General features: G+C 42.8%; 1 protein-coding gene across 5 annotated transcripts in view; it reads right to left on the bottom strand.

Annotated features, from left to right (window-relative positions):
• Window positions 1-18,796, bottom strand: part of STIM1 (stromal interaction molecule 1) — a 192,530-nt gene that overhangs the window by 74,982 nt on the left and 98,752 nt on the right. For all 5 annotated transcript variants that reach the window (XM_060018388.2, XM_060018385.2, XM_060018389.2 and 2 more), the window contains exon 2: window positions 11,883-12,013. In XM_060018388.2, coding sequence (XP_059874371.1) covers window positions 11,883-12,013 — 131 coding nt within the window. The remainder of the gene's footprint in view (window positions 1-11,882; window positions 12,014-18,796) is intronic.

Here is an 18,796-nt window from a genome sequence, read left to right as displayed (position 1 = left end):
CCAGCATGGTAGCAGTACTAGATATCAGAGGAAGGCCCTGAGCACAAGGCAAACCCAGGAAAAATAAAACTGGGGCCAATTAGCCAGCTGCGTTTGATATCTCCTGTCATGGAGCTCCATATGATAAGGGTCAAGAATTGGATTCAGGTCCCTGGTGTGTGGGTGAGAGAGAATTACCACCTGGCCCTCCCTTAGCTTCCCCAGAAGTGACAACTATAAAAAAAGAGAAAGAAGGGAGGGAGGAAGGGAGGAGGGGAGGGAGGGAGGAGAAAGAAATTCTCCCAAAGGCTGTTCAGTCTGGTGTCCTCAAAAGCGATCTACACCTGCCCAGAAACAGAGGGAACCTAGCTGTCAGCTAGCTAACCAGGGATCTCTGCTTCCAGAAACCATGGTAATTCAGACTTAGAAGCACCTCTTCATATCTGTCAAAGTAAGGAGTGGGGGAAAGGGAGATAGAAGTCAACATGGTTTTCAATGTGTTTTCTACAGAGCACTAGGGATTCTTATGGATTGGGCTACAGAAAGGCAAGTGGAAGGTGATCACTACTCCAACCAATGTAGTGACACTTTTATTTTTTTAACATCTTCATTGAGATATAATGCACATACCATCTTAGTGTACAGCTCAAGGGTTTTTAGCATAATTACAGAGGTGTACAATCACCACAAGTCCGAAACATTTTCATGAGCCTGAGGCAGATGTGCGTTGCAATAACCCAAAAAAATGGATAACTGTGAGCTAATTCAGTCTCAGTTTCCTTACCAGTTATATGGAAAAATCACTATGTACCCCACAGTAGACGTTTCTTGTAAAGATGACATGAGCGATTGTATGTAGAAGCACCCAGCACAGGCCTAGCACATTACAGGCGGGTCGGAGTAGAAGTAGTAAGTAATACTACTACTGGGAACTAAGCCACAGGCTGGGGACTCTCTATGCACAAGTTCATTTCATCTGTGCCATAACCTTTCAAGGTAAGGATTACTGTCCCCATTTGACAGTGAGGAAACGAAGCTCACAGAGTTTAGCAAACTTCCCAAGGTCATACAACTATTAACTGTACACCTAAAACCCTCGTCTTTCTTGCTCCAATGCCTGTGCATGCCTTTGCTCAGTCACACAGCCTTTCAGCAGTCTCAGCAGCGTCTTTTCCTTTCTTCAACACCCCTCTTGTATGTTCTTCTCTGTCTCTCCTAATATTTTAACTATAGTGATTTCACCTCCATTCAGATTCTGTATATGATTCATAGCACAGGGCAGAGGGATAGGGAAGCGGTCACAGAGGAGGTCAGACACACACATCATACACAAACACCTGGAGCCCAGACCCTAGCAACTTCTAGAAACAGCCCACCATTGACTCAGCTGCTATCCTGTCCAGGAACTCACAAGTCAAAAGCACCCTGTCCCCCATACCATTGACCAGCCAACTCTATACTCTTGCTCTGCCCTAGTGAAACAATTTAAGGAGCACACACAGATAAGATAGAATCTTTGCTTTCAAATTCAAAAAAATGTAACTCATCACCTTTGTGTGCAAGGCCCTGCAACAAGCACTGTGGGAGAAGCAGTGATGCATGAGACCTGGTTCCTGCTCCTGGGAGGCATTCACAGTCTGCAGACAGACAAGGATGCACCCAACTAATTACAATATGGAGCAAAGCAATATGCCAGATGCAGGCTTCATGCCAAGTACTCTGGAGCATGGGAGAGGAAGGATTACTTCCCACTGTAGGGGAACAAACAAGATTTCTTGGAGGCAACATTTAATCTAGGGCCAGTAGTTCTCAACCAGGAGCAATTCTATTCCCCAGGGCAACTGACAAGTGGCAATAAAAAAAGTTTGGTTGTCACAACTTGGGTGGTGTGGGGCGTGGGGTGGCTGCTCTTAGCCTCTAGTGTAGAAAGGCTAGGGATGGTGCTAAACATCCTACAATCTGGCCCAAAACGTCAGCAGTGCTGAGGCTGAGAAACCCTGATTAGGCCTTGGAGGACAAGTAGAATTTTTACAGGCAAAAGTGGGAAACAGAGCGATGCCAGGATGAGGGTTTATCTGGAGCAAAGGCACAGTGATGAGAGATTAAGAGCATGTTTGAGATGGCTGCAGCATAGAGTGAGGGAATGCAGGGTATAAGAAGAACTAGTCAGGCGAGCTAAAGTCAGACTGCAGGAACCCTGGCGGGCAGGTCAGAGTTTAGATTAGTTTAGTAAGTGAAGGTAAGCCATTCTTACAATTTCATCATCTCTAAAACAGAGTTAATAACACCGAGTTCACAGAGTGGTTGAGAAGTAAATGAAACCGCATATATACTCAGCTGGCACAGGACTTATTACATGGTAGGAATGTTACTTTTCCACCGCACTCCCTTTACAATGTAGGACTAACGATCAGAGTCGTGCTTTAGCAATTCCAGTATTAGTGCAAAAAGACAAACTTATAGGCAACAATACAATCAAAATCATTGGGGTACAAAGCAAGACATTTTAAGCGCTAAACGAGTGATGTAGACTGTGCTACAGGAGTTAGTACTGAGATGAGAGAGATCAGTGGGGGAAGAAAGCCAGGCAAGGTTCATGAAAAGTGAAGCTGGGGCATTCCAGAGGACACCTAAGACCAATACACACAGAGCCAGGGGTTGGAGGGAGGGATATAAAAAGTTAATTCCCAGAAAGGAGAACTATCTGAGCAAAGAAAGGCACCTGGAATAAACATGGAATGACTATGACCCAAAGAAGGACAAGAGTCAGATCAGAGTGGTAGGAGGTATGTCTAGAGAGACTTACAGGCTAAGGCCGGGGAATTCCCTGGTGGTCCAGTGGTTAGGACTTGGCACTTTCACTGCCATGGCCCGGCTTCAATCCCTGGCCAGGGAACTAAGATCCCACAGGCCGCACAGCATGGCCAAAGGGAAAAAAAAAAAAAAGGTTAAGGCCAGATTTGAAGGGATGGCGTGCCAGGCACAGGAAGTCAGATGGAATAAGAAAAGGAAATTAAAATGTAACTTAGAAAGATCACTGGCAGCGTGTACATGTGCTGGTGAAGGAGAAATTAGAGGCAACGGAATACTGAGGGCTGTCTACAGCTATCTGGATACAAAGAAATGAAGCCACAAGCCTCAGGAGGGAATAACAATCGTTCTTAGTCATGATGATAACTTCTGAGCATAATGCAGCTACTTATCTTCGTCCAAATTAACCCACGCTGGCCACAGCACTGGCTACGTGTGAGAAGCTCTTAGGGCCCTATATACTGTCCCTCCAGCCCAATTCCTACTGGGCCTCTGGCTATTGCAAGTGGAACTGCCGGCTGCACCCCTTCGGGTTGTTTCCCCAGCCCTGATTCCACCTGGTGCCAGAGTCCATCCTTCCTCAACCCTCACAGCCTCCCAGGACCTAGCATGCTTCTTGGTGGAACAATTTTAAAAAGGTAAAAAACAAGTCAACTTTCACCATGCTAAAGTCAAGCAGATCTAATGACACTACCACAGCATGGCCTTGTTCAAAATCCTCTAGCCTTCCAGATGGGTAGGGGAAAATCAAAAGTTCTCACCTAGACCTTTTTTAAAATAAAGGCATAGGCAGGAGGCTGAGTGAGCTAACAGAGAAGTTGTGGCCCCTAGAAACGTGTGACTCTGCTCTATCACGCGCCATTTCCCTTAACATCAGCTACTCGGGTGAAGACAGAACTACCTCCTGCAGGGTCCTGGCCCTAGCCGTGTCAGCCGAGCTGTTGGGGGTGGCTCCCAGAGCTGAACACTGTGGTGCCCTGGGATGATGAGAGAGCTGATTTGGAATTCTTGCGATACAAGCCAGCCCTCACTATCTGTACCATCACGCTGAGGGAGGAAAAAACATGAATTTAGAACCTATCACGCGCCAGCCCTTGTGCTTGGAGCTTTGAATACATTAAATGCTTACAACAACCCTGCAAAGAGTTACCCTCCTCAAATAGCTGAATAATTGAGGCTCAGAGAGGTGAATTTATTTGCCTATATGTCACATAGACAGTAAGTGGCAAAGCCAGGTTTTGAACACAGGCCTATCTCTAACAAAATGTAGGTTCTTTCTGATGATAACAACAATAATAATAACAACAAAAACTAACTTTTATTGAGCCTGTTCTATATGCCAAGCATTGTACTAATTGCTTTATATGCATTATTTCATTTAATCTTCACAACAACTTCACGAGGTACCTACTATTATCACTCCGCTTTTTTTTTTTTTTAACATCTTTACTGGAGCATAATTGCTTTACAATGGTGTGTTAGTTTCTGCTGTATAACAAAGTGAGTCAGCTATATATATACATATATCCCCATATCCCCTCCCTCTTGTGTCTCCCTCCCACCCTCCCTATCCCACCCCTCTAGGTGGTCACAAAGCACTGAACTGATCTCCCTGTGCTATGCGGCTGCTTCCCACTAGCTATCTATTTTACATTAGGTAGTGTATATATGTCCATGCCACTCTCTCACTTCTTCCCAGCTTACCCTTCCCCCTCCCACTGTCCTCAATTCCATTCTCTATGTCTGCATCTTTATTCCTGTCCTGCCCCTAGGTTCTTCAGAACCATGTTTTGTTTTTTTTTTTAGATTCCATATATATGTATTAGCATACGGTATTTGTTTTTCTCTTTCTGACTTACTTCACTCTGTATGACAGACTCTAGGTCCATCAACCTCACTAAAAATAACTCAATTTCATCTCTTTTTATGGCTGAGTAATATTCCACTATATATATGTAACACATCTTCTTTATCCATTCATCTGTCAGTGGACACTTAGGTTGGTTGCAGGTCCTGGCTATCATAAATAGTGCTGCAATGAACATTGTGGTACATGACTCTTTTTGAATTATGGTTTTCTCAGGGTATATGCCCAGTAGTGGGATCACTGGGTCGTATGGTAGTTCTATTTTTAGTTTTTTAAGGAACCTCCATACTGCTCTCCATAGTGGCTGTATCAATTTACATTCCCACCAACAGTGCAAGAGGGTTCCCTTTTCTCCACACCCTCTCCAGCATTTATTGTTTGTAGATTTTTTGATGATGGTCATTCTGACTGGTGTGAGGTGATACCTCATTGTAGTTTTGATTTGCATTTCTCTAATGATTAGTGATGTTGAGCATCCTTTCATGTGTTTCTTGGCAATCTGTGTATCTTCTTTGGAGAATATCTATCTCGGCCTTCTGCCCATTTTTGGATTGGGTTGTTCGTTTTTTTGATATTAAGCTGCATGAGCTGCTTGTATATTTTGGAGATTAACCCTTTGTCAGTTGCTTTGTTTACAAATATTTTCTCCCATTCTGAGGGTTGTCTTTTCATCTTGTTTATGGTTTCCTTTGCTGTGCAAAAGATGTTAAGTTTCATTAGGTCCCATTTATTTATTTTTGTTTTTATTTCCCTTTCTCTAGGAGGTGGGTTAAAATGGATCTTGCTGTGATTTATGTCATAGTGTTCTGCCTATGTTTTCCTCTAAGAGTTTGATAGTGTCTGGCCTTACATTTAGGTCTTTAATCCATTTTGAGTTTATTTTTGTGTATGGTGTTAGGGAGTGTTCTAATTTCATTCTTTTACATGTAGCTGTCCAGTTTTCCCAGCACCTCTTACTGAAGAGGCTGTCTTTTCTCCATTGTATATTCTTGCCTCCTTAATCAAAAATAAGTTGACCATATGTGTGTGGGTTTATCTCTGGGCTTTCTATCCTGTTCCATTGATCTATATTTCTGTTTTTGTGCCAGTACCATACTGTCTTGATGACTGTAGCTTTGTACTATAGTCTGAAGTATAGTATATATAGAAGTATGTACTATAGTCTCATTCCTCCAGCCCCATTTTTCGTTCTCAAGATTGCTTTGGCTATTCGGGATCTTTTGTGTTTCCATACAAATTGTGAAATTTTTTGTTCTAGTTCTGTGAAAAATGCCAGTGGTAGTTTGACAGGGATTGCGTTGAATCTGTAGATTGCTTTGGGTAGTAGAGTCATTTTCACAATGTTGATTCTTCCAATCCAAGAACATGGTATAGCTCTCCATCTGTTTGTATCATCTTTAATTTCTTTCATCAGTGTCACACAGTTTTCTGCATACAGGTCTTTTGTCTCCTTAGGTAGGTTTATTCCTAGGTATTTTATTCTTTTTGTTGCAACGGTAAATGGGTATCACTCAACTTCTAATGAGGAAACTGAGGCTTAAAGAGATTAAGTAACTTCTCAAAGTTTCCACAGCTGGTAAAGGGAAAGCCAGGTTTAAACCTGGGTCTGTGTGACTCTGCAGCACAAGCTTTTAACCCTGTGCTATTCTACACCAGACACCACAGACACTAACAGAAGGTTAAGTATATTTTGCAGCTTTCCAGGCTCATACTAACGTACCCATCTCCACCCCGCAAAATGTGTGATCTCACCCTTGCATAAGACTCCCATCTCAGCCTGACGACATGCTTGCTACAGTGATATTGGTCAGTCATTCCACACATGAACATTAAAATACAATTGTCAGGGACTTCCCTGGTGGCGCAGTGGTTAAGAATCTGCCTGCCAGCGCAGGGTACACAGGTTCGAGCCCTGGTCCGGGAAGATCCCACATGCCACGGAGCAGCTAAGTCCATATGTCACAACTACTGAGCCTGCACTCGAGAGCCCATGAGCCACAACTACTGAAGCCCGTGTGCTGAGAGCCTGTGCTCTGCAACAAGAGAAGCCACCACAGTGAGAAGCCCGCACACCACAACGAAGAGTAGCCCCTGCTCGCCACAACTAGAGAAAGCCCGCGTGCAGCAATGAAAACCCAATGCAGCCAAAAATAAATAAATAAATTTATATATATATATATATATATATATATATATATATATATATATATATATATATATATATATACAATCGTCAGATGTAGGTAGCTTTCCTGGAAATATAGAGGAAACAGAAAGGTGGCAATAAGTAGCGTTCACTGAGCCTGAATTGTGTGTCAATGCTATGCTGGGAACATTTTTCTTACTTAACATATGATGAAATTAACTGTGGTGGAGGGCACAGGGGGAATCTGGTCCTATGAGTTTTAGTACCTATGTAGATTCTTATAACTGCCCCACAATCCAGACATGGGACAGTTCCATTACCAAAAAAAAACTCCCTCATGCTGCCCCTTTGTAATCAAACCCTCCCCACACCCCTAACCCCTGGTAACCACTGATCTGGCCTCCATCCCTATAGATTTGCCTTTCTTAGAATGTCATTAGATGTTATCATATAGTATGTAACTATCTGAGATGGTTTCCTTCACTCAGAGTAATGCCTTTGAGATTCATCTACGCTGTGTACATCAATAGTTCATTCCTCTTATTGCTGAGTAGTTTTCCATAGTTTGTTTTATCCATTCACACACTGAAGGACATCTGATTTGTGTCCAGTTTTTGGTGATAATGAGTAAAGCTGCTATAAACATTTGTGTACAGGTTTTAATACAAATATAAATTTTCTTTTATCTATCGGGGTAAATACCTAGAAGTAGGACTGCTGAGATATGTATTAAATTGTGTTCAGCTTTATAAGAAACTCTGTAAGAGTTCTAGTGGCTCTTCCTCCTCACATGGTACTTGGTTTTGACTACTTTCTAATTTTACCCATCCAAATAGGTGTATAGTGATATCTCATTGTGGGTTGGTTTTTTTTTTTCTTTTTCTTTTTTTTTTTTTTTTTTTTTTTTTTTTGGCTGCACCGGGTCTTAGTTGTGGCATGCAAACTTTTAGTTGAGGCATGCATGAGGGGTCTAGTTCCCCAGCCAGGGATCGAACCCAGGCCCCCTGCATTGGGAGCACAGAGTCTTACCCACTGGACCACCAAGGAAGTCCCTCAATGTGGTTTTAATTTGTACGTCCCTAATAGCTAATGATACTGAGCATTTTTTCATATGCTTATTTGCCATGCATATATCTTCTCTGATGAAGTGTCTGCTCAAATCTTGTCTCATTTTTTATTGAGTTGCTTGTTGTCTATTGATGAGTTTTGAGAGTTCTTTATTTGGACTGGGAACTTTTTGTTTTGTTTTGTTTTTGCGGTACACGGACCTCTCACTGTTGTGGCCTCTCCCATTGCAGAGCACAGGCTGCGGACACACAGGTTCAATGGCCATGGCTCACGGGCCCAGCCGCTCCACGGCATGTGGGATCTTCCCGGACCAGGGCATGAACCCGTGTCCCCTGCATCGGCAGGCGGACTCTCAACCACTGCGCCACCAGGGAAGCCCTGGACTGGGAACTTTTAACAGCACTTTTCTCACTTAATCCTGATAGCAACGCTGCCAAGGGTAGGAATCATTAACCACCATTTTACCCTGAGAAAACCAAAGGGAAGTCACTAAACTACTATAACCTGATCACAGTTCTGCCTAATTTCAAAGTTTACTTATCACTTAATCACCTATGACATACATATTACTAGAATGCAAGCTCTATTAAAGCACGGATCTTATCTGCTTTGTTCATCATGGAATCTATAGCCCTACAACAGTGCCTCACACATAACAGGTATTCAATAAGAATTTGTTTAATAGCTGAACAAATGTCCTTTATTTTCCATGTAGGCTCCACAGAAGACAATAAAACTGCTCTCAAACTGTCTGGTCCCGTCAAGGGGACAGTGGTTTTAGGAAGGCTCTTGTCTGCCCACCTCAGACTATCAGGACAGCCTGAAGTGCCATCCCACTGCTGCAAATCCTTTGCCCAGAGGCAGTATCCCTACCAGAGGTGTCAGTAGAACACAGGTCATGAATTCCCACACTGCCAGGCTGGCAGAACTCCCTGTCAGCTTTGCAAGGAGGACACCAGCACCAATAGTGCCATCTTGCTCATCTGAAGGGCCCACAATCCATAGCCTCTGCTACCTAGGACAAAAGCAAGCAGAGATGACACTTGAGAAGTCAAATTGGCTTCCCCCCACACGAGCGACTGTATATTGTCTATAAAATGGCTGCTGAGTCTCAGTTTACCGAAAGTCTAATTTCATAGCTTACAGCAGAGACAGAAAGATCAGAAATGAGAATGAATCAACGAAGAGATAGAAAACTATAAAAAGAAATCACAACAATGCATACAGGAATGTAAGCACTGGGGTAACAGTGCAAGAGGCCCTGAAGACATGCTTTGAATAATCCAAAGAAAGTAACAATCTGTTCACAGTCATCTGTAAGAAGGAAAACTTACTTCAAAAATGGCTAAGATTTTTAAATATCTAGAAATGAGGTTATAGTTCAGTTATCTGAAAAACTTACCGATATGAGGCTGAATAAATGAGGGCTTAATAGAGTATCCCAGCAGATTTCTCCTAGGGTCCTTGGGTAATCAGCAATTCTTTTAAGCGGGACATAAGAATCTCAGGTCCTTGATGGCCAGCACAACCAGGGTTTCATCTCTGGTGTCTCAGCATCCATAATCTGATATTCCAAGCTCTGAGCTGCCCACCCAATGGTCTAGTTAGATCATGAACTCCATCTATGTTGAGACTGACTCAAACACACACACTTTGCTACCGTGACTTTCTCTTTCAAGGAGAAAATAGCTTGTGAATGATCATGAGACCCCAGACTGGCAGGCCCCTCTGCCCACCAGAGGCCCGGACTGTAGGGAGAGCAGCTGAAGCCAAGGCAGGCAGAAGCTACACTGAAAAAGAACAGCTCACCACTGGCACAGGGAAAAGCAGGGTGACAGCTTTTGTGTTATTTTAGAACAGTTTGTGCTGATGAGCTTTTTGTTGTGGTACATTCCTCTAAAAAGAACATTTTCTTCCTCCCTCCATTGACAAAGTAATTCAGCAGAAAGTGAAAAAAGAAGGAGGAGCGGATGACAAAGATATCCAGGAATTTGTGGATCTTGGATCGTATCACCTTCTTGACTGTGGTGCCACGCATCTCCCAGTCCTGTGGTCAGGAAACCTCTAGGCCTCCCTCACCACCAGGAACATGGCTCTATTCCCAGCACAGACAAATAAAATGTGGGTCCTCTGAGGGTCAGTGACACATCTAAATGTGACCAAAAGTTCGGATACTTTCATCATGGCTGTTGGCCTTGCTTAAGAACCTACAGCTGCCAGGTTCAGCAAGTATACATATCTCAGCCTGGTTGCCTGGGCCCCCTTTCCTTGCCAGGCTTTTGCCCTGCAGTTTTCTCCCACAGTCACTCTGTGTGACCAAATCTACCCTCCACGCTTCTTACTGCCTCCACATCTTTGCTCACACTGCTTCCTGCTGTTCAGGCTGCCCCATCCCTTCCACTCTCTCCCAATTCTGTTTCCTCCAGGAAGTCTATTTTTCTCCTCTTATAAGTTCCTTAGACATTATCTAGTTCAATCTGATACAAGGATCCCCTCTGCTGACCAATCAGTGGAGTGCTGTGTTCTACTGTCCCATCTTCAGTGACAGGGAGTTCACTACCTACCTACCAAGGAAGCCTCTTCTATGACGAGATAGCGCTGTGAGGTGATTCTTTATTCCAGAAGAATATGCCTATATTTTACTTTCCCCACAGTGGTCCTGGTTCTGCCCTTAGCATAAGAGAAACAATACTGCAGTACTTAACAGCATAGGCTTTGAAATCAGATCTGTTCTCCTACCCAGCGTGTCCTTGAACAAAATGCTTAACCTTTCCAAAGTTCCAGTCCTTGATGGTAATACCAACTTCCTAAGGCTATCAACAAAGTTAAAAAAGTAACTATGCAAAGAGCTTAACAATGTGCCTGGCACAGAGTAAGGATTTCACTGTTATCATCGTCATCATTTAAGTCTGATTCCTCTACTTCGATTGCATTTGAAAATAGAAATTGTATTATCTGAATCTTTTCTTTTCCAGGCTAAAGTTTCTTCACTAGACTGTAAATTATATGAGGACAGATGTATCTCTATGTAATTATGTGTATTTGCTGCCACATCCCCACGTCTAGAACAGTACCTGGCACACATATAATAGACAGTTATAAACACTGAATTGTATTGAATGCCGTCCGTTTCAGAGTTTCCATACCCTTCATCATTCATGTCACTCCTCTCTTTCACTGTTTCAAATGTTTTTGGCAACGTGAAATCCAAAGTTGAATTCACAACTTAAAGGTGGGCTAACCAGAGGAGGAGAGACTAGATTGGCCCCTCCCTCATGATATACACCCTATTGCTACTAAAAGCTGGCATAACTTGCCAGCTTCACCCCATTGCTGGCTCAAGTGGAGCTTGAAAACAACTGAAGCTTTTCAGTCTTTTGACACATGATGACTTTGGGCTCTGGGCTCTGTGGAATTGGAGCTGCAGTCACGCCAAACGGTGAAACAATAACAGAGCTATTTCCACCTAGAGATTCCTCTCGCTCTTACTATCTGGACCACTCAACTGGATCCCAGCAACTGCAGCCTGGAATTCAGAATGATCTTTCTAGGAACCTTTGTTTCTTCCTCACAAATAGAGTATACGCTTCCAAAGGGCAAGATCTGACTGTCTTGCCTTCTCTTCCACATGCCAGCACAGGGCTGAGCACAGAGTAAGGACAGATGGATGCCCTCCTTCTACAGCAGGATTACAGCAAGGATTCAGGGAAACTGTACAGACGAGCCTCAGGGCTCCCTCTCCTCTCAAACAGCACAGCTCGGTCAGTGTTGTGCTTCTAGCCGGTAGGCAAACAGGAGCCAGTCCAGGCACACACACAGATGTTAAGGCCTGCACTCTGGCAGGCCGGCTCCTAGAGGCTGCTCTGCTGAGAATCACCTTCCCTGACAAGGATGCATTCCTAGAGGACAAGCCAATATCAAGAACACCTCTCCTCAGGGAACAGCCTGTCTAGACAGCTTCAGGGACTGTTCACACAGGAGAAGAGAGCCGCACAGGGTGAGGGAGCTCACCTCATCACTTTCTTCCACATCCACGTCACCATTGGCATCATCGTCCATCAGCTTGTGGATGCTGCGGACTGCATCAAAGCTGAGCTTCTCATCCTCACTGTGGCACAGGGGCTTGTCAATCCGGCAGAACTCTGTACAGGAAAAGCAAGAGACAACATTACTGGGGGCTGCCACCCAGCTCTATTACCTACCTGTCTCACAGTCCCTGGCTTCTAGCGCCTGACTCCTCACACAGCCACTTAACAGACTATTTGTACAGTGATGAAAGTATTTCATAGTAACTGTCTTCCCTATTTAGGGTCAATGCTTTATTATCCTAATAGTTCCTTGGCAGGGAAGTCAAGCATAGGACTAGGAATACACTGGGATCTACACAAAGAACATGAATAAATAACTCACAAGGAAAAAATATACAAGTGAGAGAAAATACAAATAGCTGATGAACACAGGGAAAGGTCTTACTAGTAATCAAAGAAATACATATTCAAATGAAACATCATTTTTAGTCAATAAATAAATGTGAATTAATACAATCTTTCTAGAAATAGGAAAACAGGCCATTTGTTCCAAGGCCAGAGTACTATGTAGTTTTCCTTTTCGTTCACTTTGTCACTGCCTGTACATATAATGCCAGCCACAGGCTAACTGAGGAAACCCTTCACATCTTATGCCTTCTCCAGGACAGTTACATTCAGCAAGCATGGAGGTCTGGAGTGAAACTTCCTCCACCCACCACCATACAGTCATACAGCAATAAAACCAGCACAAGAGCCTAGCCCACCCATGTCTCTTTCATGACTCCTAATCCTCTCTTACGAACCTGGAAAACACCTAGCCTGATCAAGGCACATAGCAGAAAGAGCCTGGAATCTAGTCGTAGCTCTACTATGTGGCTCTAAGGAGGTCACTTCCCTTCTTCAGGCTTCAAGTTCACTATTTGAAAAAGATATTTTAACTAAAGTTTCTGGTATTTCTTCCAATTCCTAGAGTATCAAATTCCTCTTGCCTTTCGACCCTGATCTTTCTAGGCAAAATACTCTTCAGATCAACCCCAAAGAAGACAGAAGAAAAGCCGTGACCTCCCAGATAACAGAAGCAGTCACAGAAGAGAAAGCAAGGACAGGGTGAAGAAGCTGTGGCTGTGAAGCCTTCTAGAAGTCCCTGATCAGAGACTGGAAACACTAATCCATCTAATCATTTACTTGTCTGCTGGTGAGAAACAGAGACAGGATTGGACAGGTCACCTCTCTATCGCTTGCTAGTTGCTCAAATCCTTTTCAAAATGAGAAGGTGTGTAAATATTAAATTTTTTAAGTCCCAGATGTGACTCAATAAAAATATGTTGGACATTGAAGCTCACAGATGTTAACGGATGTGCCCAAAGTCAAAGGTCGCTGAAGAGGCACAGCAAGACCCCGGGTCTGCTGACTCGCAGGCCAGCACTTCACCTGACTGCCTTTATGCCAAGGTAACCAGACAGCTTTAGTTTCATCTTCTGGAAGCCACGGACAGTAATGCTGGTAGGAAGCACACTGAAGAAATGGCTTTATAAAAGAAAAAAGTAGATAAATAGTATGCATACAAAAGAAATAAGTACCTCCATGCAACCTTATGTTCCTCTACCTTTGTCCTGGCAAGGTGGAGTGGAAAATGGAGGATGGGGTAAAGGGGTGGTGGGTATTGAGGAAAAGAGTAGAAAATAGCCAAAAATTAAGGAATTGTTTCTCAGTTTCCTCACCAACGAGAGCTCTTGGCATGATTGCTTCATTCATGGACTCCTATCCACAAATTACCTATCCCCCAAAAATTGCAGTAAGTAACAACTAGTCCATAGATGAAGCACACAGCACTGAGATTACCACAACCAACATAACACTTTCCTTCCCTTATTCTTGTTTTTATATTACTCAAAGGCATATATAATTGCCTATAAGAGCTTTTTGATCAGCATATGATATGCCCATTTAAACAACATTTATTGAGTACTCTTCATATATCAGGGTCTATAATCAGCACAGGGTATAAAGAGATGAATCAGACTTCATCTTTGCTCTCAAGGAGCTCAATTATAAAAGTGGGGGAGATAAGCAATTAAAACACTATGCGCTAAGTGCCATAATAGAAAGGATTGAGGTTATGCCAGGGGTCAGCAACTTCTGTAAAAAGCCAGACAGTAAACATTCAGGATTTATGGGCCATATAGTCTCTGTGGCAGCTACTGAACTATGTCATTGAGCACAAAAACAGCCACAGACAAAACATGAGTGAGAGAACTTAGCTGTGTTCCAACAAAATTTTATTTACAAAAACAGGTGGTGGGTTGGATTTGGCCCTTGGACCATACTTTGCTGACCCCTTTTCTAGAGTTCCATAGGTAGCACACCTGAAGCATATCAGAGCGACAGATTTCTGACCCAAAACAAAGAAACCTAATCTTTTCATTAGCAAGTATCCACCCACAGGATGAACCTAAGTAAAGTACTTCTATTAGGCTTTTAAAAAATAATGGGAATAGTTTACCAAGCTCTAGGGACTGGGGTCTCCAGGCTGGGCACAATTGGCCTACAGCAGGTCCAAGAAATCTGGGCTTCAAGCATCAGGCTCTAGTTTGTAACCTGATCAGATAGACAGGTGACCTTTGCTGCTGGCATCATCTGGCATAGAGAAGGATTAAAGGGATTGAGGATAAAGGAGTACAAAATCTTGATGTCCCATATGGCCATAGAATCCTGTCCAGAAAAATCATGTCAGCCAAAATTCACAAATAATTCCTTCAATGGAGCATTTTCTAGGCTGTCTCTCTCTCTCCTTCCTGAGACCTTTCCTATCTTCTCTTAATACATTTCAATCTGGCAAGGTTTCCCAGACCCATCCAGAAATTACCTTAAAAGATCCACCCATTTTAGCAACACATTATTACTGCAATGAAAGAGCCCTGCACTTGGAGTCAGAACACATGTGTCAAAATCCCAGCTTCATCAGTTACAACCATATGATATTGGACAAGTTGTTTAACTTCTCTGAGCCTCCAATATCTCATGTGCAAAATAAGGATAATTAACTCTGCTGCATAGGGTTTTTGTGAGAGTTAAGCAAGACCACATTTGTTAAAACACCTAGCATAGGGCCTGCATGAAGCTGACATTTAATACATTTGTAGTCTCTTTTTTTCCTCCCAGACCAGCAAGTGAACAGTTCCCATCTTTTGCTAACTTCAGCCACTTTCCCTCTAAGACCATAAAGAATCAAACACAGGCAGTACAGTCCAATCACATTGCTCAGAGGAACGTTCTAGGTGAGCTGGCAAGCAACTCTGACAATGGCCTGTCTTCCCACAGCATTTATATGTCTATCACTGGTAACATTTATCATACTGTGTTGTGGTTGTCTATTTAATTTGTCTTCCCCATAAGGGCTAGGGACTATGTACCCAGCAGCAAGAAAAAACCAGGTTCTTGGTAGATGCTCAGTAAATGTTTTCTGAATGAATAACTAAATATCAGCTCTACAATTATATATGGGATTTCTGTAGGCAGAAAAGAGAATTTTAGGTAGAGAGAATAGTATAGGACCAAATTTTAAATTTTTTGGTCTCAGGACTCCTTTTTACACTTAAAAATTGAAAATCCCTTGGGCTTCCCTGGTGGCACAGTGGTTGAGAGTCTGCCTGCTGATACAGGGGACACGGGTTCATGCCCCAGTCCAGGAAGATCCCACATGCCACGGAGCGGCTGGGCCCGTGAGCCATGGCCGCTGGGCCTGCGCGTCTGGAGCCTGTGCTCTGCAAAGGAAGAGGCCACAACAGTGAGAGGCCCACGTACCACAAAAAAAAAAAAAAAAAAAAATTGAAAGTCCCAAACTGATATTTACTATATTAGAAATTAAAACATAAATTCTAATATTTAGTAATTAATTCATTTTAAAACAATAAAATCTCATATACATTAATATAAACATGTTTTAATGAAAAATAATTGTTTTCTGCAAAAAAATTCACGAGGAGAGTGGTATTGTTACACATTTTTGTAAATCTCTTTAATGTCTGACTTGATAGAAAACAGCTGTTACAGCCTCATTATATCTGTTTCCACATTCAAGGTGTTGTTTTGATTGAAGATCAAAACATAGATATGCAGTTGGAAAATGCAGGAGTATTTTAATAACCTTTCAGATAATTGTGGTCATTCTTCTCTGATACTTCACCGAAACTCAACAAGTAGGAAGTTTATTAAAGGTTAGTTACAAGGTGAAATCTGAAACTATACAGATGAACTTTTTGTACTCTAATACAATAAAATCTATTGGTCTATCTTGCACTTTGAATGGATCTTTTATCCATAGGTGATTTTTTTTTTTCTTTTTGGCCACACGTCATGCGGGATCAGATCTTAGTTCCCTGACAAGGGATTGAACCCACGCACCCTGCAGTGGAAGCATGGAGTCTTAACCACTGGACCACCAGGTAAGTCCCTACCCATGGGTGATTTTGAAACATGATACACTAATCATTTGGAAACTAGTGATTCGATGAGTTAGGCAGAGCTTCCAAATTTGACACAGTTCATTTATACAATATCAAAATAATCACAATTATTAATATCACCACTGATTTCATCAGAAAAGCTGTAAATCTGGAGAAGCTGTCAAGCTCACAGTGGCAGATACAAGTTTTCCCAAACTCTTATTTTCAATTAAAAGCTGGAATTTTATCACTGGCAACAAATACTATCAGTTGTTTTCCTTAAAGTAGCAGACTCACTTCATTCATTTTCAAGAAGATGTCTGCCAAAAGCATAAGTCTGAGTAATTGCAATTTGTCAGTTATTCTTTCACGTAAAACTAGTGTTCCCCGAGAAAAGGAGGTAGTTCAGCTTGCAACTCAATCACACAAATGCATTTCCTTGAGATAAACATCAGGCTCCTACGTGCAGCAAAAGTGCTTTATGCATACGTCCTGTTTTATCACACAGAATACTAAAGAGACATGTATTCATGGGATACAATTTAATAAAATTAATACATTTTTACTTCTCTATTAAAAGCTTAAAAAAAACTGAGAGGGCATGGAGGTGAGAAATGCAGTGATTACTGGCACAATCTTGTGCCACTCTTTTGACTCCTGTTAAGGTGCCAGCAGTTTTACCTACTAATTTCTTCTGCACCAACAGTGCAAAAGTACACACGATGGAAAAAGCAAATAGCATCTTAGTATTATTATTAAATGGCTTTGACCTTCTGGATCCCCACAAAGATCTTGGTGACCTCCAGTGGTCTGCAGACCACACTTTGTTAACCACTGGCGGACAAAACCACAAAGGCTTTTCCCTCATGTCCAAATCTCCTCTCCTTTCTCAAGGCAGAGCTAATCATTTACTGTTTTATGCTCCAAAGCACTCTGTACATAACTCTGTTATATTAATTCTCATGCTCTGAGTTGTTTGCATGCCACGTCCAGAAAAGGGCAAGGGCTAAATTTGACTCACTCTATCCCCCAGGGCCCAGTATGGCACCATCACTAATATCCACCTTGTCAAGTATGAAATCAGTAAGTGCTGGCTGAACGAATGAATGCATGAATGAATGGATTCATAACAAACCACCTCCCCAAAAGGCAACAGAATTCTTGAGGGCAACCCACCAGTTCCCACCAGCAATATCCACCATGCACCTAATGCCTCTCCTCGCCCAGCACTACCGTGCAGAGCCACTACAGTTGAGCTGGGCAATGGATTATCTGATGTGAGACACAAGCCTAGAGGGAAAGAAATGAGAGGAACAGCAGTCAAGGAAGAAGGCAGAGAGAAGGAGGAGAGAAGGGCACTGGTCAGACTGGTCCTCAGCGCTTGGCTGGAACCTGAGGGGAATCTGGATGGAAATGGCTAAAGTTTACCAACAGGGGCCTCATCTCTGAAAATAATTTCTCCCCCTTCAGCCTCCACCCCCCAGCCAGGACTGGCAGGCTTTGCAGTGACTCTGATGGGATCAGAATCCACCCTTACCCTTAGAAAGGGCTCAAAAGACTGTAAGACTGAGAGCATGAGCCCTAGGAAGACTTTCAGATTTGACCAAGGACCATGAGGTTCCAGAGATAAAACAGCCTGGAACCTAGAATGAGGATGGGGCTGGGGAGGAGGGCAGGGGACCCTCTAGACAAAAATGTGAAGGCTGAGAAGGGGAACTGGCTTGGGACATGGAACTGGCAAGAAAAGGTCCCCCCTGGAATACAGCATGTAGCAGGCCTAGCCACAGAGGAAAGAGGAGTCCTCTTTGAGGAAAGAGGATTCCTGGGCTGTGTAAAATCCAGCCTACCTGAGGGATGTTCCTTCCCTTGTTAGAACATCACGTCCTCATATCCAAGAAGAGGCCCAGCTCTTCTCAGCAGGGGGCAGGAACTGAGAAGCGCTTCCCTTCTAGACAAAGCTGGCACTGGTTTCAGCTACCCAAGCAGCACTGACCCAAAAGACTTCTGACCATGCTCACTTCTCCTCAGAGGGAGAATACATAAAAAATAACCCATACAGCACCAAGAGTGAACCCTAACGTAAACCACGGGCTTTGGGTGATTACGACATGTTGATGTAAGTTCATCCTTGGTTAAAAAAAAGAAGCACCATTCTGGTGAGAAATGTTGATAACGGGGCTGGCTATGCACGTGTGGAGGCAGGAGCTATATGGGAAATCTCTGTACCTGCCTCTCAATTCTGCTGTAATCATAAAACTGCTCTAAAAAATAAAGTCTTAAAAAAAACATAGCCTGTAATATGTGTGTGATTGGTAGAGATTTTGTTCAATTCTTATTAGCCTGCTTTTAAAAATATTACATATGTTGATTATAATGTGAGATAATTATATTCTCACTCTAACCTGAGATTTGAATACTCCAGTAACAGTTGTTTATTTTTTTCATTTTCTCT

Source organism: Delphinus delphis, chromosome 8 (genome assembly GCF_949987515.2).
Source record: "Delphinus delphis chromosome 8, mDelDel1.2, whole genome shotgun sequence".
NCBI lineage: Eukaryota > Metazoa > Chordata > Mammalia > Artiodactyla > Delphinidae > Delphinus > Delphinus delphis.
This window is presented reverse-complemented; position numbering and strand designations above follow the sequence as displayed.